The sequence below is a fragment of the Hyperolius riggenbachi genome, chromosome 1 (assembly GCF_040937935.1).
Source record: "Hyperolius riggenbachi isolate aHypRig1 chromosome 1, aHypRig1.pri, whole genome shotgun sequence".
NCBI lineage: Eukaryota > Metazoa > Chordata > Amphibia > Anura > Hyperoliidae > Hyperolius > Hyperolius riggenbachi.
In genome coordinates, this window is record NC_090646.1 from 117,108,452 (window position 1) to 117,135,781 (window position 27,330).

The 27,330-nt window shown below is 39.2% G+C and overlaps 1 protein-coding gene and 1 long non-coding RNA gene across 7 annotated transcripts in view; one reads left to right on the forward strand and one right to left on the reverse strand.

Moving 5' to 3' along the window:
* PCDH7 (protocadherin 7) overlaps positions 1-27,330 on the forward strand; it is a 1,071,285-nt gene that overhangs the window by 44,355 nt on the left and 999,600 nt on the right. For 2 of the 6 annotated variants that reach the window (XM_068278431.1, XM_068278421.1), the window contains one exon: positions 5,504-6,123. The exons of the other annotated variants lie outside the window; for them this stretch is intronic. Coding sequence is in view for 1 of the 2 variants with exons in the window: in XM_068278421.1 (XP_068134522.1) it covers positions 5,504-5,545 (42 nt within the window). In the remaining variant the exon portion in view is untranslated. Of the gene's footprint in view, positions 1-5,503; positions 6,124-27,330 lie in introns of those variants that run through there. 6 annotated transcript variants of the gene reach the window in all.
* Positions 8,862-26,316, reverse strand: LOC137546038 (uncharacterized). Its single transcript, XR_011026160.1, has 2 exons — positions 26,244-26,316; positions 8,862-9,103 (listed from the first exon to the last, which is right to left on the reverse strand). It is a non-coding gene; the product is annotated as an uncharacterized lncRNA (long non-coding RNA).

The window sequence follows — 27,330 nt, forward strand, 5'->3', positions numbered from 1 at the left end:
ACAAAAACTCTCCCTGGGAAGGATCTATACTGTACAAAGATGTCGGCCAGCCTGCCTACTCATTTTCAAACTATTTCGGCAAGCAGATTAAGCAACTGCCATTTAGTAAGTGTTTTGGAAATACAATAAAAAAAACCCTCAGAATCCCCCATGAGGAGATGGACTAGTCAAAAACCTGTCAGAATTTACCACCTACTGTATGTGACGGCAACATAGATGAAAAGTAATTCATAGAGCATTTTAACTTGGGAGAAATGTACTTCCTATAAGTATGTGTGCACATGTATTTTACTATTTTTTCACATTAGTCAGGGCTGTTTCTGCCGATTTTCAAGCCACAGGCAAGGCATGTTTTGTCTCCGTACCAAGCTGGTGAACAGAAAGATCTTAACTACTTGCCGACCGCGTTACGTCGATGGTAGTGGATGCTGCAGCAGCTCCAGGAACCGGGGCTGTTTTGCTGGAGATCGCTTGCACGGATGTGCACGCATCTCCACTCCACCTTCAATCTCCCAACGGCGATCGCCGCTAGGAGACTGTTTATATAGTACAGCACTTCGATCTACAGCTGCGATGTACTGGGGACAGCCGCGTGACACGGCTGTCCCCCTGGGGCACACAGAAGCGGTCTGCTGTGATAGGCTGAAACCTATCACAGCCGATCGCTATAATTGGCTGACAAGGGAAGGGAAAATAAAGAAAAAATACAAACATTTTATGAAAAATAAATAAATATTTATAAAAAAAATAAACAACAGGGGAGTCATCAGATCCCACCAACAGAAAGCTCTGTGGCTGAGGAGAAAAGGAGGTGGGGGGGGGGTGATCACTTGTGTGCTGACATGCACGGCCCTGCAGCGAGGCCTTAAAGCTGCAGTGGCCTATTTCATGAAAAATGGCCTGATCTTTAGGGGGGTTTAACACTGCGGTCCTCAAGTGGTTAACCTACATAAACTAGTTTTGAGGGCACCAATATGGAACTGATAGTTTACATAGAAACAATGTTTCTCAAAATTAGTTTGTAAAGGATACACAAATTATAACCAGGCCATATACTCCTCACTAGCCCAAACTCACTGAAGCCATGTAACAAACTCTTCCAATAACGGTTTTGATGGGCATGTACTTTATAAGCATTATACTGTTTGTGTACAGCCTGGGTCTTTACAGATTGGAATAATGTTCTGGAAATCCAATCAGAGTTGCAACAGTCAACGCAGCAGTTCCCATATAGGTGCTAAAAGTATTATCCACCCCTTTTTAATTGAACTAGCAGTTGACAATATACAGTCCATAAAGTGCAGTGTTCTAAGACTAGCTGTGTAGTGCCCCTCCTACATTTATCACCCATACCTCTGCCTGGTTTGCCTATGCCTAAAAATTGCCTTGTTGATGTCTCATAATTTGGCTTGATAATGGCTGTCTTGTAGATATCCTGCCACTGTAGCTTCCAAAGAAAAAAAGTCACCATGTAATCCCATTTGCCAGAAATCATCCAGAAATGGAGTATTGGTCTTGAGTAGCAGTGATCTTTCGTAAACCATTAGATACCAAAGCCCATAGGCTGTGGTAAAATAAATGCAGCATGTGTAGGGGAAAAAAAAAATACTCACCACTCCCCTTACTCCCAGCCGTCGGGTCCCGCTCGTCTGCTACAGCTCCCGGTACCGGCCGACTCATCTGACCCCTGACCCGGACATACTGCACTGCGCAGTATGACCAATCATCTTCCCTTCTGCCGTCGCATCATGACGGCAGAAGATCGGACACTCCCCCGCCTCCTCCCTGCCCAGCGTGTGCGCTCCACTAATAAAGCTAGCGTGACATGCTAGCTGGAGTCACGCTATGAGCGGCGATTTGAAGAGAGAGTGGAGGGGGAGTGAGTTGGGATGGACAGGAAGCGTGCACTTTCATAATAAGTGCCCGCTTCCTGTCCATCCCAACTCACTCCCCCTCCACTCTCTCTCCAAATCGCCGCTCCCAGCATGACTCCAGCTAGCATGTCACGCTAGCTTTATTAGTGGAGCGCACACGCTGGGCAGGGAGGAGGCGGGGGAGTGTCCGATCTTCTGCCGTCATGATGCGACGGCAGAAGGGAAGATGATTGGACATACTGTGCAGTGCAGTATGTCCGGGTCAGGGGTCAGATGAGTCGGTCGGTACCGGGAGCTGTAGCAGACGAGCGGGACCCGACGGCTGGGATTTGAAAATCCCAAGGTTTATTTGCCTCATGTTATGCTCAGCACTACATTATTTATTAAGGTGTGGAGGCAGCAGACAGATGTAATAAAGTGAAGCATCCCTACACCACAGTGTAAAAATTATACACATCCTTTTCAATAAAAACACACACACAGGCATCATAGAGCCGGTTTCAAAAGATTAAAAGATAAAAGTTTTCACATGAATGAATTATTGATAACGCGTGTTAATCTGTTTCATAGATGGACAGTTCATTATTTATATGCTTTTGTTGGCTTATGATACCTGCTTTCTCTTGTAGTAATCATAAATATAAAAGGGATAAACTTGCATTATTTAGGCCTAGATGCTTCATTGCTGATCAGCATAATTGATCTTATACTGTTACATTCAGAACAGGAGGTATCCATTTGTTTTCCTATAAATGTATTCATTGTAGTTATAATATACATGACAAAAGCATCTTAAGTCACTCAATGAATAGAAACAATATACAGAATGCTATGGTTATACAATCCCACTCTTAAACCGTCCACTTTGTTTAAGCATTTGCTACCACTTTTTTTACACTAATTATGCAGTGAACATCATTTTAATAAACATTATAATATCAGTGTTAAAAGCATCTGTTAGTCTATGTTGGATAGAGTGTGTTGAAATTGGAATGAAAAGTCCCGTGTTGTAGCGTTAGTTTACCTTTACAATAAAGTTTGGTTTTGCTCTGGGACTGACAGATTTTGTTCATCTCCAGATGGATTGAGTTGTCATTTAGACGCAGAGCAGTTAATCAAGAGTAGACATTGGTGGACATGTGACAACCTGCGTTTGTTCCTGCTTTCCTGCTGATGGTGTCTGAATGACAACTCCATTACTCCATGCAGATGTGCAGCGCGTCATTTCTACAGCAAAACTCACTAAATTGTAGAAGAAGGGGCTGTAAGTTCACTGCTTATCCTTATGAACCTTTATTGTATACTTGTAGTGGCAACAGGTATAAACATAGAACATAAATGTTTTTGTTTATAAATAATGATGGATTGGTGACATTTTGGTCAACATTAGTAGTTTATGTTGATATAAAAAACTCCCACCAGCCTTAGTACCACTTAAAATATACAACCTCACCAGTTTGCTTTGATGCCGCTCTTTCTTGGCCTTCGGAACCATGGACCATAGGCAAGTATGCAGTACTTATTTACAGCTATGAAACTTCTTTATATGTGGGATATGCTAGAAATCTTAGAACTTCCCTTCTTTGTTACCTGTGACTGTAAATATAATTGGCCATACACTGGATATGCTGGTTATTTTTTTTTTTATATATATAGACTGCCCTAATACCCAATAATTGGCTAACTATTTGACAGTCACAAACTTTAGTAGTGTGTATGGCACTGCATGGGCATGTACTGTGCAAATAGAACGTTACATGTATCTGTTGAAACCATATGTTGGAATTACTCGGAACATATGCTGACTTTTAGCAGTACTAGTCAGCTTAAGCTTGATATTTGTGTTCAGCAATTGTGACAACCAGTCCTTACTACTGAGTGAAATAACTTGGGCATTTTGTTGAATCCTCCCCTTCCCCCAAAAAAATGTTTAGTTTAGATTACACATGGTAGGGCACAGGTGTCGAACTCCACTCCTCAAGGACCATATCCATGCCAGTGTTTTGGATGGACCAAGAAATGGAGACGTGTTCTACTTGATGAACCACACCTTTCCTCATTCAGTCCCATCAATTCATTTGAGTTGTGCCAAAAATGTGTGAGGACCCTAAGGACTGGAGTTCGACATCCCTTCTCTAACCATTTTAGATCTTTCTACAATGCAAATATAAAACTTGTTATGCTTAAGTTTACTTAAAGGCCCTGATAATAATGCAAAGTATGATCATTATTTATTTAAACCCCTTTTAAGATAGACATGTCACCAACAGTATGTATAGTATAAGCTGGTATGCTTATTGTGAGACGTGAGGTAATCTCTGCTTGAATAATTTGATTAATTTGTCCCAAAATTTCCCTAGTGCTTAATCATTATGATCCAACTTGAATAGAGCTTCACCACCTCATAGGTAGTAAACTCTATTCAAGTCTATGGGGCCACAGAGGAACTTGGGAGTAGTAGACCCTTGGTCAACTCTTGGCCACCAACTGAGGCAGTCTTTTTCAATGAGAGAGTGGGATATCCTCCTGCTCTCTCATCAGTGAATCAAGTTACATAAAATTTTGAATCAATTCAAACCGGTTTGTAGTAACCTGCTGAAGAAGAACATTTCTGATCACAACAATGTTCCACATTCCAAAACATCATTGGCATTTTAGAAGCAGCCATGCTTTGGGTTGCAGTGTGTTGTAGTGGGCAACGTTTAGGGATGAGCTAAAAAGTGTTGCCTTAAAAATAGCCCCCCAGTGTATGGCCACTTTGAGAACCTAAAAGAGTATTTAAGATTACAGATTGACAGTGGTTTGTGTAACATGAAGAGTAAAGAAGGTAGGTGGAGAAGCAAGTTGATGTTTTAAGAAGTTGTTACATATTTTTATGAAGGACTAGTCTTACTTTTGTATTTTCCTCAAGTATGTTCCTTAGATATAATAAGCAATTAAAGTATGTTTGAGCTATACAATTTATATAAAGATAATAACACAGAACATGCTTGGAATTTATTGTGTGGCAAAAGTGTATTTTGTGTGGTATCCTACCATTTACTTTGGTATTTTACGTTAGGCCAGTAGTTGGCGTAGTTCATAGCAAGCTTTGGTTTAATAAGGAAGGGGTGGATGGAAAAGTGGCCCATAGCAACCAATCAGATGCTTAATGTTATGTCATGTCAGAAAGATGAACAGTAGAGTTTTATTGGCTGCTATGGCAAACACATTTCTTCTCTCCTGTTTTGTTTCCATAGTAAGGAGCACCAGAGTAATTAATAAACATGCTGCATTTTCTTGAGACACCAGATATTTATAGAACATTTCTTCTGGTGGTTTGCAGTTGCAATGCTGTATTTTGTAATCCTAAACTGCTATTCTAAATTGCTCTATCTGCTACTGGTAATTATAATTTATCTGCAGTTCTGTGCCCTGTGTAACCTAATGACAGGGAAATACATGGATAGGCATCTCTTCATTTGCTCTGAGCAATAAATTTTACCTTTAATGATGCTGGAAATTCCAATACTATCTTCCACAGCAAGCTCTTATTTTTTCAGGTGTTTATAATTTTCATATCATTTTGCAAGTCCTCACTCATTGGGGATAATTAAACCTGAAACTGAAAGACCTCTATTTATCCACAGGTCACTGCACACTCCTCCTGTGAACCTCAGCTGCGATCTTGAAAAAATATCTTTCTTAAAGAGCTAGAGAATGTGATTGTTGGACTATTTTGCATTCAGAGTCATTCTAATAAGCGTGTGTAGATTGGCTCTGCTGCCTAAATTATGAAAGAAGCTTCATCTGACGTGCATCGGAAACACTGGAGACTGAAAACCATTTATATATACATTTTAAAGAACTATAAACTTCTTTTAAAAGTATTAAATTTTTACTTGCCTTATTACAAAACAAAACAAAAAATGAATTTCACAAAGCAAGACTGTGGAATACCAATGGAACCCATCGTTTGGTTAAAGTTTGCATTCAAAAAAGGTAACGCTGTATGTATAAATGGTTCTATTGAACGTTCAATCGATTTTATTTTATTTTTCTGAATGCTTATGATCTCTTGTGATTTCTGAAATGTACAATTGTTGCAATGATTTGTTTAAATGTTATACACTTTTTTCTGCAACCGTTATCTAAACGGGGAAAAAAAATTACGACGACCTTAAGAAGGACATTTTTATTTTCTTATAAAATAAACCAATAAAATATATTTATTATATAAAGATGAATATTTATTATAGATATTGAAAAAAAGAACAAAAAAAACTTTCACAGCTTTAATTTAAAGCTTGAAATTAATGGTGTTGATGAAAAAAATTGCATGTCTACACAACGAAAAACACAAAAGCATTTTTAACATATAGACAATTCTTGCCTGGCTGAATTTTAAACGTGAATGCACTATCAATAGTTACATAATGTATATTTAGATTTTATATATCAAATATACCACAGTAAGTCATTTTTTTTTTCAACATAAATGGTAGAAGTGGTTTTGGATAATTGAAACGTGTTTCCATCTTGACTGCCTATTTTCTACCAACCTTCCTGTAACTTAGTCTACCAAGTGGTATTGGTATACCTTTCCATGTAAAGGTGTACATGCTCAAGTTTTCAAAACTGCACTGAAATATCGGTTGGTGTTCTTTAAACACAAATTGATTTATTATTTTCACCAGCCATAGTAAAGCCACAATACTGTTTTAAAGGTAGTTATTAAAGGTTTGGGAGCCATATTCTTTAGCTTTCCAATTTTTTAATTTTTTTTTGTGTTTTTTTTTTAATGGGTGAAAAGTCTGGCTGAATAAGTATATTCTACATTGAAAATGTATTTCATTTTGAATGTGTAATTACAGTGTATGAGTTGATTTTGAGTGCTCCTTCATTAAACATAAAGTACAGGATAACTATATAAAGAGCTTTAAATAACATTTACATGCATACTTAAAAATACAGTATTTGTTCGTCATTTAAGGAACTTCATGCTGTATTTTTAAGCCTAACCACCTGTCAGCTTCTTTAGGCTCAGTTTGCCTTGTTCCCATAGAAAAATAAGGACAGTTTCCCTTATATGCATAGATGGGATGACTGTTGCCCAGCCTAACAGTTTTTGGCCAGGTCTAGTGACTATCATCGTATGCCTCCTAATAGCAAATGCAGCCATCCAACAAACATGCTGGAAAACCATAATTCATTTATATTTTTAAAATAATATTTATCAAATTGAGGTCCATCCATATATGTATTTGGAGGTCCATCCATGTATGTATTTGGAAGTTCATCTATATATATATATATATATATATTTGGAGGTTCATCCACTTTGCCTGTCTTTAAGCTAATAGGTTCCTTGTGCTTTTGGCATCCATTGGCATCTGAAACCTTGGAAAATGTCACCATATTTCTGATAAGTTCATTTAGTTCTATTTACAACTGTAGGTGTTATTTCTTGCTCTGTTCTATAAACCAAGCCTATATTTTAATTTTTCATTATTCATTGATTGAGAATATTCCAGTAAAAGAATACACAAATTCATTATAATGATTAGCCCCACACAGGAAGCAGAAGTTAAGATCAGTAATTCAAAGCTTCTAGCAACTGGTCCATTTACCATAAATGCTGTTAGTTATTCAAGGAATTGCTAGGCCCAAATTTATAGACTCGAAATTAAGAATGTTTAACAAGTATGTGCCTCAAAGGAATTTAGAGCCCCTGTAGTTAGCATAAGATATTATAAATTCGTACAAAGGTTTTAATCTGCCAAGACTAGAATGCACTAAAGCTTTTATCATAATAATAAAAAAAAATACAATATGCAATTTACACAAACGGTAAGTGCTTAACAAGTACATCTGTTCCTGCCCTTTATGCTTAAGTTATAGAGGTGTTCATCTCTAAGAGAAGTTAGCACTTTGGGTCACTCTATAGATCTGTTGAGCGGTTACCAAAAGCAGGCCTTTTAGGTGACTGTTTTGTCTTAAATAATAAAAGCTCTGGTCTATCCTTAGTTTTGAAGGTGAAAGTAAGAGCCATGCCTGTATTAGTAGAATTCTCCACCACATCTCATCCCTAGGTAAATTCTATAGAGAACAAATTTTAGAAGACATCTACCGTAATGTCGTGTGATTTAAGATAATATAGATAATGCTTAAATGTTCATAATGCCTTGATAGTAGTCTATTTTTTTTTTATTTACTGGTTTTGAGATTCATTAAAAAAAAAAAAAACAAAACAATAGGGTTTAAATTTAAAGTCATAGTTAAATACCAAAAAAGGAAAGACTTCCTAATACTTTACTGTATTTTAAGAAATACAATACAGTCATCATGGAAAATCATTTGCCTACCTAAAATTGTAATTATAATTAAATAGTTTTTCCTTTGCCATTTTTTTCCATAAGGAGAATAAAAATGATTACGGGTTGCTTATTTTTAATTCAGAAAAAAAACAATTTCCATGTTTAGTTTATATTGATAGCTTTTTGACTTAGAAGTACAAGGCATATTTGCAGGGCTAACGGAAGATCTTTTTGAGTTATTGAGCCATTATGGATGTGTTTGTGTGTATGCTACAACATTATAAAAATTGGGTCAGTTTGAACATGTTGACAGCAGAATGTGTGACAATACAGAATTCAGACTTTGCCAATTAAGTTAAGAGTTGAAATTGACAATTTGATTAAACAATCTAGACATATTCCCATGACACAAAATTGACAATTTGATTAATCCAGACATATTCCCTTGACACAGTGGCCTCCACTGGTGGTCTAAGCCAAGATGTACGAAAATCATATCTGTATTGTTATCATATCTGTATTGTTACCAGAAATTGATATAACAAAATGTTGATATATATATATATATATATATATTCTGTTGACCGTGCTGAAAACAGAGAGCTGAGATATAACAGAGTATCCTACGTCACCCAACATTGTCATTAGTGCCTATTGCATACCTGGACAAATCCAAGGATTCACAAAGCCATTTCAACTAAAGTAAGATATTTTAAAGTAAATATCTTCATTTTTAATAAATCACTACCGGTACCTTGAGGTGTATGCAGATGCTTTTTTTTGTTTTGTTTTTCTCAGCACCCAAAGTAGGGTTGTCCATATGTAGATGTTTATAGCACTAGAGTCAGGGGCCCTCATTCAATTCATTTTTTCTCCAAAGTTCTCTTCTAGGAGATATTTTTTACCTTCTGCTTAAAATAACTGTTCAGCATTCTGCAATTGAAAAAAAATCATAATTATATTGAGTATTCTCTTTCTTGCTTGTGTCTTAAAAAAAAAAAAAAAACAACAACATTTTTTTTATAAGGTGTAAAAAGATCACCTAGAAGAAAACTTAAGAGAAAAGGTGAATTGAATAACTATTCCACTTCAGTTATCTTCCCTTAGTTCTGAGAACATTAAGAGAAAGGGACCCTTATTTAATTCACTTTTTTTCTACGTTTTCTGCTAATTTTATTTAGCTTCTGTTCAAAATAACTTTTCAGCACTTTGCAATTGTAACAAAAAGTAGGTGAAAAACTACTTTAAATGATTCTATTTTCATGCTTGCTGGAGGCTTAGGTATTTTATTAGGTATTTTGTTGATAAGGTTTAAAAATATCACATAGGAAAAAACTTGGGAGAAAAAACATGAATTGAATAAGGGGCAAGGGGAAAGAGTTCTGGCTTTATCTGGTAATGCTGTAATAAAGTTATGGTAACCCTACCAGTTGGTATATGACTTTTAAAGAAAGGAAGTGACCACTATGTTTTAATTTAGTTTTAACTTTTGAAGAAGTTTTTGGTTGCCTCCTTATCCTCCTAACGTAGAGTTCCAGTCCTCTTAGACAATATAGAAGCAAGCATATTGGGTTAATCTGAGCCCCCTCCAATACCTTTTTTCTTTGAGGTCATCCGAGCCATATCTCATATTGGACATACTCTTATTGCACTTTACCATTTTCATGCAAAAATACACAATATAGTTTTACAGTTACTGTTATTTTAATCCAAAGTGGAAGTTACAGGATGAATCTGGACACTTCCTCCTAGTTGATCTAGTTCTGGTTTTGAAGGCCTCATATAGTTCCTATAATATATTATGCATACCAGTCCCACTTGAAGTACTGCCCATTACATAGAGATCTGCATAAAATAATGTTAAAGGGAACCAGAGAGGAATGCTAAAATAGAAAAAGATTTTATACATACCTGGGGCTTCTTCCAGCCCCATAAGCCTAGATCGCTCCCACGCCGCCATCCTCTGCTTCCTGGTACCGGGCCTGTCACTTCCGGCGGACGCGGCCAATTGTCCGCATCACAGGGGCTCCCTCCATACCCATACGCATGCGGCTGCGCAGTAGGCAGCAACATGCGTACCTGTATGGAGGGAGCCCCCTGTGATGCGGAGAATTGGCCGCGTCCGCCGGCCGACTGGCGGTAATGACGGGACCCGGTATCGGCGGATACAGGCAGCGGAGGACGGCGGCGTGGGAGCGATCCATGCGTATGGGGCTGGAGGAAGCCCCAGGTATGTATAAAAGCTTTTCTTGAGCCTCTCTGGTTCCCTTTAAATACTTACATAGTTATTATTTTAAGTATTTGAAGGGTAGCTCCACTTTCATTAATAAGATTATAAAACCTATAGTAGATCTATACATACCATTATAAAATGTTTTTTTTTTCTAATTATCACCTTACTACTTTAGCCTATTGTTTGGCATCAGTATACTGTTTAGTATGCAGGACTTCCTATAATTGTCATATCTCTCTTAATGGATAAGGGTTTATACAGAAATCTTCAGAAAACCAGGAAATAAAATTCATGGCATCTCATTTAATGCCAAGGAAGGAGAATTTTTGTCTGCATGGACACTGGGATTATGACTGTGAAATTTTGGGATATGCTTGTGTAACACAGCTTGTTAAAATACTTGCAGTGTACATACTTAATCTGTTGGGTATTGTTTGTTAAGGCTAGCTTCACACATGGGTCCATATGCAATTCATTTTTTTCACATGAGTTATCTCCTAGGAGATAATTTTCATCTTCTATTTAAACTAAATTTTCAGCAATTTACAATTGAAAAAGTACCCAAATGTTGGTGAAAAATAACTATCAAATTTATTTTGAGTATTTTCTTGCTTGACGGTGGCTTAAAAGGCATTTTATGACAAGTTATGAAATTGTCACCAAGGAGAAAACAAAGGAAAAAAAGTGAATTGCATATGGGCCGTGGTGCGCTGTAATTTGCATTCAGCAGAAGAGTCTACCGCAGCAAATTGCACTGCACCATTTCATGTAGATTTTTCCCTGCAGAAATCTTTGTGCCCCTTTAGACTTTGCCGATATGCACGTGCGCATCGCACTGCTATTGCAACAACCTATAAAGATTGCTGTAGTGCCATTGATTCCAATACCAATGTGTGTCATGCGGTACCACTAGGCACCACGCTGCAGAGTCTGCATTGATTGAAGCACTTCCGTCTCCTTATGTCACACCGCAGTTACTTTGGCCTATCTCATAGAGATTAATGGCCCCTAGTACAAAAGGAGCCTAAATGAAAGTGGAGTTACCCTTTAAGTTGTCACAAGGCTAAGGTTGAATAGATCTGAACCTCTTTTCTGTGCTTCACTTCTTTTCACAGTGAAAAGTTCAAACCAATTTATAAATGGGGAAAAAAATGAATTCCTGCAATTTTGATAAAACTTTTCTGTCATAACATGTGGGCTGGTAACAGAGCACAAGCGATATAAGCCAATTGTCATCTTGAAATGCATGTAAATATGTAACACAAATAATAAACAAGAAGGCAGTAGTATATTCTGACTCATTATATAAAAACTGACTTGGTGTATGAGGTTGACCATCTTTCTGGTAGGAACCATTAACACACTCCTCTGTTGCCCACTGAAGTGCAATGTGCACACAGAAATAAGGCTAGCCCTAACAAATCAGGAGTATGAAAGTAAAATTACCTAAAAGCATAGTCATTTTTATGCTGTTATCTCCTTGTGTACTGAATCAGACTGTAACTGGTAGCTCTCACAGGAGGTGATTCATTAAGCTTCGTTACTTGGTAATATTTCCTTTTGGGCCATAACAAAAGACAGAGAAGGGAATTAGATCATTATTTTATGTAAAGGATTTATATTAATAATCCCAACAGCATCAAGCAGTTCCTTTGCAATTCATTTTACGTTTTTGAGAAGGCAAAAACAAAAAAACATTAGCCAGTAGGATGAGCAACCTTTGGCTGTGATTGAGTGCCGTGTTGCAGGACAATTATTTACTTATTCCATTTGAGTCAGAATAGCACATAAATTATCCTCCTGTTCTGTTTGATTCCTTTGAGTGCTCTTTTGAATGTTTTTTTTTTTTTTCTAAATTTTCTTTTTCTATTTTTTTTTTAATTATGTGATTATGTTTTACACAGTATACATTTAGCCTTTTTTTGTAAATTGACTTGTCTTATGATATCAAGTATTTATGAAACAACATGCAAAACTTTTTATTGTTACTGAAAGATAAACTACTGTAATTGCAAATACCGTGCACATTTGATGAATAAAGTGACTTTTTTTTTTATTAAACCATGATTTATTTGTGTATTTTACTGTATTACCAGATTCCTGTACACAAAATCTTTTCAAAAAAGTGCTTAAAACGATCTGAAGTTTTATTAAAGATATACTGTGACTAAGACTTTCTTAAAGGGTTCGGAAATGTATAATGACTTCATAAGACTTTATGATCTGCTGTCAGTGCAAAAATGAAGGATAAAGAAACTTCAATTCTAGCTAAAGACTAAAAAAAAAATAAGTCTGAAGATTCGAGAGGCTTAGCATTAAGTCGTGTGAATTCTGAGATGATATTTTTGAAGAAGACATAGAAAAAAATACCAAGAATATTTTGTTCTATTTCCTTCCTGTGTGCTCTCTTAATAATTGAGTAGTAAATTATGCGCCATAAAATTCAGTGACATGCTACTGGTATTTCAGCTACATATATTTATCTGTGGCTCGACGTGAAAGTAGTTTGGAAAGCTATTCATCAAACTTTCTAAGAGGTGTAACCACCCTTTAAATTGTATTTTAGGTGTGGCTGTTCTCCCTAACCTGAGGGCTTACGTTGAAAGCAGTTTCCCAACTTTTTGTTGCAACACTTACTGTTTTGCTGCCATAGTCATATCCTCATCAAGGGCAGTGTGGAAATGTGTTCATGAATGTGTGTATGTGTGTGTGTTTGTGTTTTCTTATGTATGCATAGATTTCTGTGCGTTTTATGCATTTGTTTACTTTATATACATTTTACTAAAAAAAATTGAAAAGAATAAAAATTAAAGGATAACTTATTTCATAGTAATTCATTGTAGAGTTGTAGAGGATGTACCATGAAGATAAGTGAAGTGAACCTGTTTTCACTTCAGTCAGCCATGATGTGCAGAAAAGTTAACATTTTTCTAAAAATGTCTTGTATGCAAATGGATGTTTAAAGTCAACTCACATCTGCCCTTCACTGCACATTAATAATGTAACTGATCCCCTTGGGTAATTTTTGTTTTTGGTGGAGAGGAGACATGGCATTTAGGGCCCAATTCACACTACGGCGATTAATGGGTGATTTCCGCTAATCGCCAAAGCACTTTTTTATAACTCTAGCGCAATTGTAGCCATTTGCCAGTGATCTCATTGCTGCGATTGCCGACGATGGCGGGTGTTTCATGATTAAGGTCAATCACAAAATGTGTTGCCTGCAGTATTTTCTCACGATTCTGGAGTGATCGATATATAAGCACTGATCGCAATCGTTGGAAATTGTGAGAATATGCTGTAGGCAACACATTTTGCGATTTGTGTACATTGATTTCACTGCGCTAATTGTTTTTTCAAGTGTGAATGGGCTCTTAAAGAGACTCTGAAGTCTCAAAAAACCCCACGTTTTTACCTAACTAACTTGTTAAGCACTAATGCCCTACCTAAACCGCCGCATCCCCGCGGCTGAAGTCACTATTAAACCCCCCAAATCCCAGTGCAAAAATCCATGACTTTCTTGGTCGTGGTTTTTGCTGCTGGGGAGTCAGAGCTTTGGGCTGTAGCTCTGCCTCCATTCTCGTCAATCAGCGCTAATTGCCACCTCTTCCCGCCCCTCTCAGTGGAAGAAGACGGAGAGGGGTGGGGAGAGGCGGCGATCAGCGCTGATTGACGGGAGTAGAGGCAGAGCTACTGCTCAAAGCTCTGCCTCTACAGGAAGAGCTGCCCAAATCTTGCACCAGGGATTTCGGGGGGTTTAATAGGGATTTGAGCTGCGGGGATGCGGCGGTTTAGGTAGGGCATTAGTGCTTATCAAGTTAGTTAAGGAAAAACGTGTTTTTTTTTGAGACTTCAGAGTCTCTTTAAGAGACCATGATAGGTATATAGCCATAAAACAAAATAAGGGATACAATGGCTGTGCAGGCCATCTCCCCTTTTTTTTTTCTTGCTTTTAGCACAGATGATAGTATAGAGGCTTGTAAAATGGCCATGGGATAGAGCACACTGCAGGCAGCCAAGACCGCCTATGACCATTTACAGCTGTGATCTTAAATTCCATAGGGCAATATAATGTAATCCAACTGTTAGGGCCATGTCACAGGAGAGACTTAAGCTAAGTACCCATGTGAAGATGCAATCAGCAACGGCAAACAATCCTCACAATCGCAGCAAATGATAATGCGAATGATCACTTCAATAATAGTTTGCACAATCATGGTAAAATTTACACAGAGGTCAATGAGGATCTGAACGATCACTCGTTTAGTGATGCAAGACGACGGTCAGGATCACTGCACCTCGTTAAACATCCTTTAACAGATCCTGGATAAACGATGTTACAAGATATCACAGAAAACTATTGGTAGTTGAAAAATAAAAATAAAATTTGTTGCGATAAAGTTGCTGCAAAATTTGCATTGTGGGCATAAGCAGAGACTGGTCCCAGAGACAAGTTGCAGTTATTATACTGTCTGGTGCAACTGCTAACAACTACAAGACACTGGTGCCTTAGTGCAAACTTCCTTTAGTTACTTTGGAAACATTAACGGCAACATCACAGCAACATTGTTTTTTTTTTACAAATGTATACAGGTATCCTCCGATATCTGATCAGAACTCATTAGTGATTGGACATGCAAACGACTATTATTAGTATTGTAATTTACCATAACAGGTGTTGGCTGATAGACCCCTCCCTTCATTTTCCCCTCTCCATAGAGCAGAATGGTATGTTTTTAGATGATTTATCAAAAGCAGGCAGCCTGAAATCATCTGTTTTATGTGGCAAAGGTTTCACGTGTTTACATGCCTTTGGACTTCTGTGAGATGTGGCCCTTGGGCATTTCATAGTTCTTTGGTTTTTTTTTTTAGAATTCTGTATAAATGAAAGCACCACTATCACGAAAAATTGTAAGATTTAAAATAGATTTATATACAATGTACTTTTGTCCCAGAGTAAAATGCATTATAAATTATTTTTTTCCTATGTCACTGTCACTTATGAAAGGTGGTGAAAATCTAACAGCCCTGACAGATTTTGGATTAGTCCATCTCCTCACGGGGAATTCTGGGGATTCTCTATATTTTCAAAACGATTTACCGAACGGCAGGTAGCTAATTCCAGTTCCCAAAAATAGTGTGCAAGCAAGTAGGGAGCTTTTGTAAAGAATATCGGAGATAATATGATTCCCCCATAAGGCGATGGATTAGTTTAAATCTTGTCAGATCGGTCAGATTTGTACTACCTACTGTAAGTGACAGCAACATGGAAGACAAATAATTTATGGTGCATTTTACTTCTGGGCAAATATACATTTTATATTTATTTATTTTATATTTTACAATGTTTCACAATAGTGCTCTTATAAGCATGAAATAAAGTGGGATTTATTTCTCTGTATATACCTGATTATGTTGATATAACATATCAGTATAAAAAGTGATGGAATGTGAACTATGCAGTGTTTTTGTGTGCATCACTCATTGCCTTGTGATTTCATTGTCATGTCCTTTTCCGTCTCTACCCAGGACAGCTCGCCACCACTCTCATTATGTTGAGCCCTGTTTCCTGGCACAACTAAGCTTAACAGGCAAATCAGTCAACTTATATCCCGGTTTTGCATAACATCTGCGTCAGCTGTCTTATTCTTTTGACCACTTGCTTTTTAGTGGTGCTGTTTATTTGCAATAAGATGTATGCTGTCTTTATACACATAAAACGTAACAATCCAGCTGGAAAAAACAATTAGTTTAGGTTATAGGAAGTGGTGAAATTATATAACAATCCATGATGATGATGATGATGCAATAATTAACAACGGTTTGCAGTATGCAGTAGCACACAGAAGTGAATCTTGTGAATGCTTTCAGTGTTTTTAAAATATATAATTTTTTTTATATGGAATGTACAGTATCTATTGACTGTTCAGAAAGGTATAGTCTTTTTCACTTGATGTACATATTCATTGTTCACTCTGTATTAGGTGGGTTTCTCTAGGATGTATACACAGGTATCATTGTGTAACAATACCAGTGCTGGCCTGTATTGACATGCTATTTTTTTATAGTGGAGAAATGGCAGCACATTCAAAGACCAGGCCACATCTGAATGACTACTAACGGGTGTGCAGAGCCCCCTAAAGGCAGCATACATACTTTGTATTCAAAACAGATGCTACAATTATGCACTAGAGCCCTAACCTCTGATAAAAATGAAATGCAAGCAAATTCAGATGCGGCCTGGTCTTATGATGCGCTGCCATTTCTCCTCTGTTCTCTATAAAAATGTATAAACCATTTTATGGCCAGCTGCTCCCAGGTTCACACTATGCTCATTTGTTAATTAGTTAGAGGTTAGGGTCCCTTCCAAAAGGATGGCCTCATCACAGAGGAAGGATCAAGTGTGGAACACTTTGCATGCAAACTGTTTTGGAAGCTAACAGCCTCTATTAATGTTAATTTGGTGCATCTGTTTTGAATGCAAGATGTGTATCCTGCCTTTAATTAGTCTATGCACACCTATGCTGGTAGTCATTCAGATGCAGCCTGCTTTGGGAAGTACATTGCCACCTCTCCCTGATGCTTTTCTTTCAGCTAGGGAAATGTACCAATGAACAGGGTTCCTCCTACAACAGTAAATGGCTTTCAACCAAGGTCTGCCAAGATTCTACCATGTGCACGGTAGTCCCAATCCTCCCTGATGTGTTGTTGATAGATCTGAATCACTGGATCACAGGCCAAGGGAATTGTTCCCTTCTCATCCTGCCCACTCTGTCATGCCCCTCCCCACTTCATAGCAACAGAATGTGTTGCTAGCCTGTAGGCTAGTGATTCATTTGTGCTCTACGCAGCCACCAGCTGTGCCTAATGGATTGAGTCCCGATTCCTAAAGGTAAAAGTATTTGTGTGTGTACATGCACCTTAAACTCCAGTGCACAACTGCAACTAAAGTCAGCCAAAACAATCCCTCATAATTGCTGAAACATGCTGTTCAGCTCTCTGTTCTATAGAGAAGAGAGACTGGAAGATGAGCAGAAAAGAACTACAGTTGAAGATAACAGTAGGGTTGGGCATGGATCCAGAGTAATAAGATGTTAATTAGGATGCTAGGTAAATACAGACTGTACTGGTTAATATCAGGCAACCTAGTCTTTCAGTATATTGTCTTGTTGAGATTATTGCCTATAAGGAACATCATAGAGCAAGTGGTTGATCTGGCCATGTTATAGACTTGTAAGTATCTGATTGGATGGTCACAATATCATCACTTCCTTTTCCTGAAAGCAAGTTTTCTCAGCTAACAAATATGTCACCTGATCAAATGGACAACATATTTCTCCATGATTCCACTTACAGGGTGTCTCCTATGATGCCCAGTAATGTCTTGTGGCTTTTTTTCATATACCATGTTTGCTTATTGTACAGTGGCACCCATACCATTTACATTGTGTTGCAGATAGAGGCTATTTATGAGTAAACTTACGAAACAACCTTCTATGCCTCAATTGTTTCAGTGATTTACTGTAAGTAGACAGCAACAAGGTGTAAGTATTTATATGATGATGCTTGACCATTTCTGCAAAATAAAATATTAACATCTGGTGAACAAAATGTTGGTAAAAAAAGATTCTTCATCTGCTGTCTAAAATCACCATTAACATTGCCTCTAATTTAAAGGGATTTGTTGGGTCTTTATTCTGGCAAACCTGCCCTGCCTCATGCTAAGTAGGATCATTATTGGCTTAGAAGGGCAATTAAACTAATTCAGTAGTGCATTAATAGGAGTCATCCATGAGGATGTGTATTCTCTTGTCTGTGTATTCTTGGTAATTGTTTTTGTAATCTAAAAATAGTTTTAATCAATAATTAAATGCTTAGCATAGTTTGTAATGACTCAAAAACTCTAACGTCTTTAAAGTTGTAAACTTTAAAGTATAAACAAACTGTTGATTTTCTGCAATCGTGGGTTGATTTAATAATTTGATGAGACGAGTCAGTGATGCCTGTAGTTGGGTATTTAGTTTAACAATTTACATTATCTGCAGGTAAACTATGTACAAACAGTAGATGATTATTGCCCAAACCATTCATACACAGTTGGGTCCCTCAATGACCCTATGCCTGTGCACATCTTTGTTGTCCTTTGGGATTGGTTTGAGACCTCTTTTCCATGAATGGCTAAAACTCATTTGTCGAACATTTCAGCCACCTGGCTGCCAGCCGCAAGCGTTGTGCTGCAATTACACGCATTCAAAGGGCAGCATTCGGTAACACTGCGTGTGTCACATTTGGCACATGGTGACGTTCCATGGTAAAAGACGTCTCGTCATGTCTGAGCATGGAAACTGCCCTACTTAAATGCAACTACATGGAGGGAACTCCTGTCCATTGCAAGCGCCCCTCAAGTGGATAGGAGAAGCTGAAAGGCAGTGAATTTGCCACCTTCAATTGCTCCTGGAAAATAGGCCATAGTCTTCCAGGTTGGATCTTTGGATCTTACAGTTGCAATTTTTTCCTCATATCATAGTTCCTGGTCTCTGTGCCCACATTCCTCTACAACCAGGCTGAGTTTCCTGTTTATATGCAAGTCTGGCATAAAGGATTTTTCATCATGCTTTGTTTGGTGGAAACCATCTGAAGTCCATGCCAACCTTTTCTCTGTGACTAGATGCACTGATCATTATTTAAGTTGTATACCTCCTTGGGCACTGATCTCATCTGAAGTCCTACCCCTCTTTGCACACTCATCTTAATTTAAGTCCCATATCCTCTGTTGTCACAAACACAAAAAAAAAATGCCAGTAGATCAGTTTCAACTTCTGTGGTAAAAGTTGACTTCGACCCCTCCCATCTTCCAGATTTTCTTATATGTCTTTACTGTTGAGAAGTGATGTAGGAATGGGGGTGCTGAGGTTGCAACCACAATTGAACCCTGGCTCCAGAACCCACCTAAGGCTCTGCTCCAGCCACTTCATCTGATCTTCATTGGTGTTATATAGGATAAAGATTACAACATATATGCATTTTGTATTTGCAATTTTCTTGTAAATTGTTCCCCAGTCTTTATGATGACATCTCAAGAAGTGCTGTCCTTGTAAATCAGGACCCATGGAGGGGAAGAAATTCCCCATTGTAAAACTGTAAGGTCCATGGCTCTATAGCCATACTGTTATGGGTGACTAGTGCTGTGCTCATCAGTGCTGCAGACTTACAATCAAGTCTTATCTTCTACAACTGGTGGCAGAGAGGACATCATTGAGTGGTTAAGTATACATTAGTTATACTATAAAGAGCAATAGAGAAATATAAAGTATAGTTACCTGGATTGCAGAGGTAAGAGTTGAGTTGTATTGTAGAGCTTTGTAAAAGTACTTTAATATTTGAACACATTGGGCTCCTGTCATCTTCAGCAGTGCAGCTCACTTACAGATTCCTGCTTACCAACAATTCAGAATAGTTTGCCTCCATATTCACCTGTAGTAGTTTTCTACCTCCCACATGGTTCTCAGAAACCTCAAAATGGGACAGGGCTGAACAGCAGATGCAGAGAGCACAACCTTGATCTCTAAACTGTATACATTAATATTTAGTATTTGTCTTTACGCTGTACAGACAGCTAGACATGAATAGACTGGAATGTACCATGACATCCAAGGAAGTTGTCATGCTTCCCTTCCTGGGGGGAGAGGGGGCAATGGTTTGGTTCATGAAAAGATATAGGACAGCTTTATCAAAAATCAGTGCAAGAAGAATTAGAACAATTATGGTTCAAAACAGGCAGGAATGGAGCATCTACTTATAGCAACCCACCAGAATCTTTTATTTGGACATCTGCTTGATTTGCACATCTGTTCTGCTCCAGATTTCCTTGCCTTAGTGGTGATAAATCTGCCCCTGTACTAGTGTTCACTGTACACAGAGATTCAACCCTAATCAGAGCCAGTAAAGTCTCCAAGCAGTTTGCTGGTAGTGCTTGAGCTGCCATGATCAACAGCTGCATTTTGTAATTTAAAATAATCCCCAACTGATGCCCTGAGCTCTACAGCCACTTTGAAAGACTTAAAGTGGACCCAAATTAAAAATACAAGATTTCAGAAATAAAATCTATTTTCTAAATTATAATAATAAATAGCAGCCTTTTTTCAGCTGCATGATGACAAATATAAAATATTTTACATTTATTGGAGGAGCCCCTCCCTTCCTTTCATATTGCCGGGACAGAATCCGGCAGACTGGTGGAGTAGAAGGTGTCCGGCAATGGAGGAATTGCTAATGGCTGCCCCCAGTATAACCCTAGTCATGAAAAGAGAAGGGTGAAAATCATGCACTGAAATGCTCATAGGCTTGAAGGAGTGTTTATTTATCTTTGTATGTGTTAGAGTGGTGCAACTAAATATTTTTAATTAAAAAAAATGTTTGGTTTGGGTCCGCTTTAAGGAACCTGTATATGGGAAGGTAATGGTGCCCCTTTTATCTGCTGTTTATAACTTGGTAGTGCAGGTCAGGGATCTAGAAGAGGTAGTTTTACAAGACAAAATAAGTATGCATGCGGATGCTAATACAAATCAAAGATGGCCAAGGACAGCAGTGGATCTTTATTTGCCACAGCAAACTGCTTCCTACGGAAGATACTACGTGAAAAGCTGTAGTATTGTCAAGGTTAACCTGTCTTCATCACTTCTGGGCGCATAGTGACAGTGTTAAGGCCGGTTCAGAGGGTCGGCTGCCAGCGACCATGCATGTTGTTTACTGCCGGGAGCCACTGTGTCCTGCATTGAAATAAATGGGAGCGTTCATCTCCGTGCATTTACTCTTAAAGGGAACCTTAACTGAGAAGGATATGGATGTTTCCTTTTAAACAATACCAGTTGCTTGGCAGTCCTGCTGATCTCTTTGGCAGCAGTAGTGGCTGAATCACACACCTGAAACATGCATGCAGCTAATCCAGTCTGACGTCAGTCAGAGCACCTGATCCGCATGCTTGTTGAAGGGCTGTGGCTAAAAGTATTAGAGACACAGGATCAGCAGGAGAGTCAGGCAACTGGTATTATTTTAGGAAAAATCCATATCCTTCTCAGTTTAGGTTCCCTTTAATTGCACAAGTGCTGGGGTTGATCAGATTTTTCTGAGATGCTACATGTAGCTTCTAGCATCAGCATTTCTGTTACCCCTATGTGCTAAAAACACTTAGATGCACCAATGGGAAACTGTGCCAAACCTGAGCTGCCGATCGTTGCTCATGTGAATCGGCCGTTACAATCATAAATGCCTGTGGCTCTATGTTTTACAGTGAGGATATTCTTTTCACATTCATTTTTGCGAAAATAATGTTAAACTTGACTTTAGAGCGAAAATGTAATTGAAAATCATCTTGTAATAATTTTGTGATTTTTCACATTTTTCATGATTTTCACGCAAAATTCTCACCTTTTCACATTTTTTTGTGATTTTTTTTTGGGTAAAAATACAGGTTTTTAGAGTTTTTGCAAATTTTAACCATATTTTTCGAAAATTTTCTCAAAATCGAAAATAGCATTTTCGATGCAAAAATGTACCTTGGCGAAAATTCACAAGCATCACTGCTTTATTGCTATAGTGCGCAATTATTGCTTCGATTTTTTAATGCTATGGAACTATTACTTTTCCTTCAAGTTATACTTTCAATAAATAAAGCCAACCAAAATCTTCAGCTAGTCGCTGTGCTGTTCCCTGGTATACTTGTGTGTATATTACTTGCCATAGTAGTATTGAATACATGCTTATTTAATATGTGTTTAGTATTCATAGATAGTCTTATAGCATAAGTGTGTAGATATAGCTTAGAATTCACCTAGGATCACTCCTCTCCAAACACAACCTGTAAGGCTATAAGGCATTTACAGCAGTTGAGGAGTCCATTCTCCTCCCCCACAAGTCAGTTCTCTGATTGTCATGGAAGAGGTGCTCTGCCCTTCCAAGATGACCCTTATCTAAATTCCAAGCCAGCAATGAAAAGGGTCATTAAAGTCCAAAGAGACAGAGAGAAGGAATGTGCCCGAGGTGGCGCTGATGTAATCAATACCTCCCAGCTAGTGGTTTGCTGGGATTCTATTATTTCCAGTGACAGGGGGCACAGGGGAATGACTCACCTGTGCCTTCATCTCGAACTGTGCTCCCATGTCTTTCTCTCTGTTCTCAGGTCTGTTTGATAACAATCAAACCACCTTTCTATGCACTCCTGCAGGAAGAAAAGTATAGTCTTCTGCCGGTCTGCGTGTGCGTTATCCTCCCTGGCACAAATGGGAGCGCCGTGACGTATGTTAGAAGAAAGGTGGTGACCCCAGACTGAAGCTTTTATCTCGACTCCTTTTGTGTTGAAAGAACCTCACTACTAGCAGCCATTAAGGAATAACAGAAGCTTGTGGATCCATGAATGCAACTTTAGCAGCTGATGAATGTGTAAATAAATCCTTCTGATCTCACACAAAGAAAAGTGTAATGTGAATATTCAAAAAGAAGGCAGCAAAAATACCACACACATTTAAACATTATTGTTCTATGTGACTGTATGTCTTCAAAAAACAAAAATGTCTTTCTCTGCACAGAGCAGCCATAGTGTGAAAGTGTAGCTACCCGAGACATCACATCACAAACTGTGTAGCAAACAGGGAAGCTGGCCAGCATCATTGTTTAAATCATTTTTGGGAATATCTTTATAAAGAATAAAACCTTTGCTGAGAATCCCCTATGAGGAGATGGACTAGTCCAAAACCTGTCGCTTCTGTCAGATTTCTACTACCCACTGTAAGTAACAGCAACATAGGAGAAAAGTCATTTATGACTCATTTTACGCTGGAAAAAATGCACTTCTTTTTTTTTGTATGTTTGCACATATTTAAAATGATAATTTTTTTTGCCATAGTGCCCCTTTAAAGAAAACAATAAATACATTGGTGGGAAAACCGTTTTAGATATGTGTTTACAAAGAACTAGCAAAAAGCCCGCCCGTTTCATAACAGACGCTAGGCAACGCGCTGTCCTTACGCACAGCCATGACCCTGCGTGCACACGGTGCCCATTACCACTGCTGCCCGAAGCATTGCCGTGTGCTTCAAATGCGCAGGAGGCACCCGTGATGGACGGAGGCAGGGACAGGCAGATTATTATATAGGATATGTATCATTTTGTTCTTGTGGACATCTGCAGCTCTAAGTAAATGCATGCACAATACCTGCAAGACTAAGGCTTACTTTCCACTAGAGTGAACCTGCATGCGTTTCCTGCATTCAGATTCGCATAGACAACACAAGTGGATGGGCCTGTTTCCACTTGTGCGGGATTCTGCACGGCAGACCCATCAGAATTCGCACGCCGCACACCCGCACGCTATTCGTGGTAATGTAATGTAATAGGAAAACCGCAAGCGTTTTTGTCTTGCAGTTTTCCCATGCGTTTCCGCTTGAAAATCCATGTCAGTGCATGCCGGCATTGACATGGTTAAAATCGTGTCGTGCAAACCGTGAACGATTCCGTGTGAAAATCCACATAGAAATGGCAACAAAACCGCAACTGCATGTGGATTAGTTGCCGCGATTTTCCTGTTGAAATCGCGCCACACTAGTGGAAACGGGCCCTCAGGTGGCAAGACAAAAGTGATAAACCTTTTGTGCTTTTTTTTTTCTTGCCCCTGATGTTTATCCACTTCTGTGCCAGGTTTATTTTTTCTGATCGGTGCTGCGTGGGCTCTCCAGCCCACAGCACCTATCAGAGAGCAGCCAGGCTGATCAGACTTCCCCCCTTTTTTCCCCACTAGGGGGATGTCCTGCTGGGGGGGTCTGATCACCGCCGGCTGCTTGCGCTTGGGGGGGGGCTCTTCAAAGCCCCCCTCCGCAGCGCTTCCTGGCCTCCTTCCCCTTCCCTCCCTCTCCCTCCCCCTGTGAGCGGCGCAGGACAGATTTCCGTCCTGCGCCTGATGGGATAGGCTTTAGCCTATCAGATGCCAGCGATCCCCGGCCAATCAGAGGCCGGGGATCGCCGATCTCCTTTACGGCACTGCTGCGCAGCAGCGCCGTACATATGTAAACACCGGGGAAGATCTTCCCCGTGTGTTTACATTTACCCTGTGAGCCGCGATCGGCGGCTCGCAGGGTGTTCACGAAGACACCCTCCGTGAACTGACATGGAGCGGCCTCCATGGAATCCACTTCAGGATTCAGGGGCGTACTTAAAGGGACACTTAAGTCAAACAAAAAAAATGAGTTTTACTCACCTGGGGCTTCCAATAGCCCGCTGCGGCTGTCCTGTGCCCTCGCCATCTCCCTCCAATCCTCCTGGCCCCGCCGGCAGCCACTTCCTGTTTCAGTGACAGGAGCTGACAGGCTGGGGACGCGAGTGATTCTTCGCGTTCCTGGCCACAATAGCGCCATCTATGCTGCTATAGCATATATCATACACCATATAGCAGCATAGAGGGTGCTAACGTGTCTGGGAACGCGAAGAATCACTCGCGTCCCCAGCCTGTCAGCTCCTGTCACCGAAACAGGAAGTGGCTGCCGGCGGGGCCAGGAGGATCGGAGGGAGACGGCGAGGGCACCGGACAGCTGCAGGGGGCTATTGGAAGCCCTAGGTGAGTAAAACTCATTTTTTTTGTTTGACTTAAGTGTCCCTTTAAGAGTACGCAGAATCCTGAAGTGGCTAATCCCTTAATGAGTGAAGGTATGTCAACACATCTGAAGAACTATTGTACGTACAGGGCTGGTTCTAGCTACCTGGGACTCCCCTGACATACCCCCTCTGAAACCCCTCTCCCCCGGCAGCTATTTCACCTTCCAAGGCCCTGAGCCAGCTTCTACCCCCTGATCTCCCCAGTAGAGAACATTCTACATGAATTCCTGTCCCTAAGGGTGCATACACACATGCAATTTTGATTGGGCAATCACTGACAAATGTTACCATGTTTTGAATATCATGAAAACATTTTGTGCGTAAGCTCTACATGGAAGTGGTAAAATTGTCCAATCAAAACGTGATGTGTGTATCTGGCTTGGGTCTGGTACACACTACAAATTATGATTGGCAAATCACTGGCCAATTTTACCACCTTTATGAAGGATCTACCTACACAATCTGTTCATATTATTCTCATATGTTGGCTTTAAAGCCTGTTACATTCTTTCAATAATGATTGGCCAATCACTGACCAAATATCCCACCTCTATTTAGTATGAAGTTCCACAGATACTGAATATTATGAACAGATTGTGTCAGTAAACCCTCATACTACATAGAGGTGGTAAAATTGGTCAGTGATTGGCCAATCATAATTCAAAGTGTATATCAGGCCTTAGCCTGGCACATACATCCAATTCTGATTGGCCAATTCTACCAGTTCTGTGTAGAGCTTGCCCACACAATTTTTTCATGGTATTCAAAATATGATAAAATTTGTCAGTGATTGCCCAATCAAAATTGCATGTGTGTATGCACCCTTATGCTGGATACACACCATGCGTTTCCGCGTCGAATGCGTCCGTCGATACGCGTTGATTCGATTATTTCCGAGCATTTCAGAACACATTTCGATGATTTTTAGGTCGATTGCCATGTAAAGTATGGCAAATCGACCTAACGATCCATCGAAGCTTGAATCGGACATGTCGGAAATAATCGAATCGATGCGTATCGACGGACGCATCGAACGCAGAAACGCATGGTGTGTATACAGCATAAGGGACAGGAATTAAAATAGCACATTCTCCACTGGGGACACTAACTACAATAATATAAACGACATTGAGACACGTTTCTTGCAAAAGGTATTGATGTATTAAAACAATACTATAACCTGCTATATAAACGTACCCCATATATTGCACACACCCATATACAATGGACAGGCCCTATTATTGCTTCCGGCCTATTCTATACTTGCTGTGCTGCATAACAGTCCTTGCTAACTGCTGCTAAACTGAAAAGTCCAGCCGTATTCATTAGGACTATAATTAGCAGAACTAAGCAATCTTTGCTGGCCAGCAAAGATTGCATAGTTCTGCTTGTTATAGTCCTAATTAATACGGCTGGACTTTTCAGTTTAGCAGCAGTTAGCAAGGACTGTTATGCAGCACAGCACGTATAGAATAGGCCGGAAGCAATAATAGGGCCTGTCCATTGTATATGGGTGTGTGCAATATATGGGGTACGTTTATATAGCAGGTTATAGTATTGTTTTAATACATCAATACCTTTTGCAAGAAACGTGTCCCAATGTCGTTTATATCATATGTTTATTGTGCTATGCACAAAAAGTTTAGAGTGGTTTACACTAACTACAATAGTAAATTGGCAGAAGTTCCATACCTTTGGTACCATTTGAAAAAAAATATATATATATATATTTAGCAGAAGTCTGGCTTTATTATCTTGCCTGCTGAACATAAGGATTGCCATTTCTGAATACATCATCATTATATTGTAGCAAAATTAAAATTAGGCAGGTTAATGAAAAAAAATGAATATTATAAATATAGCAGAAGAATTTGCAGTGAAAACCATGTCCCTTGTGACACCCTCTTGGCAGGCATTACGAAGCATTAAAAAACACAATTACGGTATATGCTATGAATGATAGGCAAATAAAAAAAATAGGAAACCGCGGAAAAGACTTTTACCGTGGTGTCGCTCATTGATTTGGACAAAGATGCTGAATTCCCAGAACCACTTCGGTGCTAGGGGGTCCATCCATTCTTTGTAGCGAGACAGAATGCATGAAACAGAGATGGCGAAAAATATACTGTGTATTCATCTTGGACCCCGCAGCATTGGCTGCAAATGTTCGCATGTCGCTTTTACTAAACGCAAAGCTGAATATTATTCTTTCATCTCCGCGCCGATTCCAAATGTAAGTCGAAGGAGATCCAAAAAGCTGAGCTAAAGGGATTTTTTTTGCAGT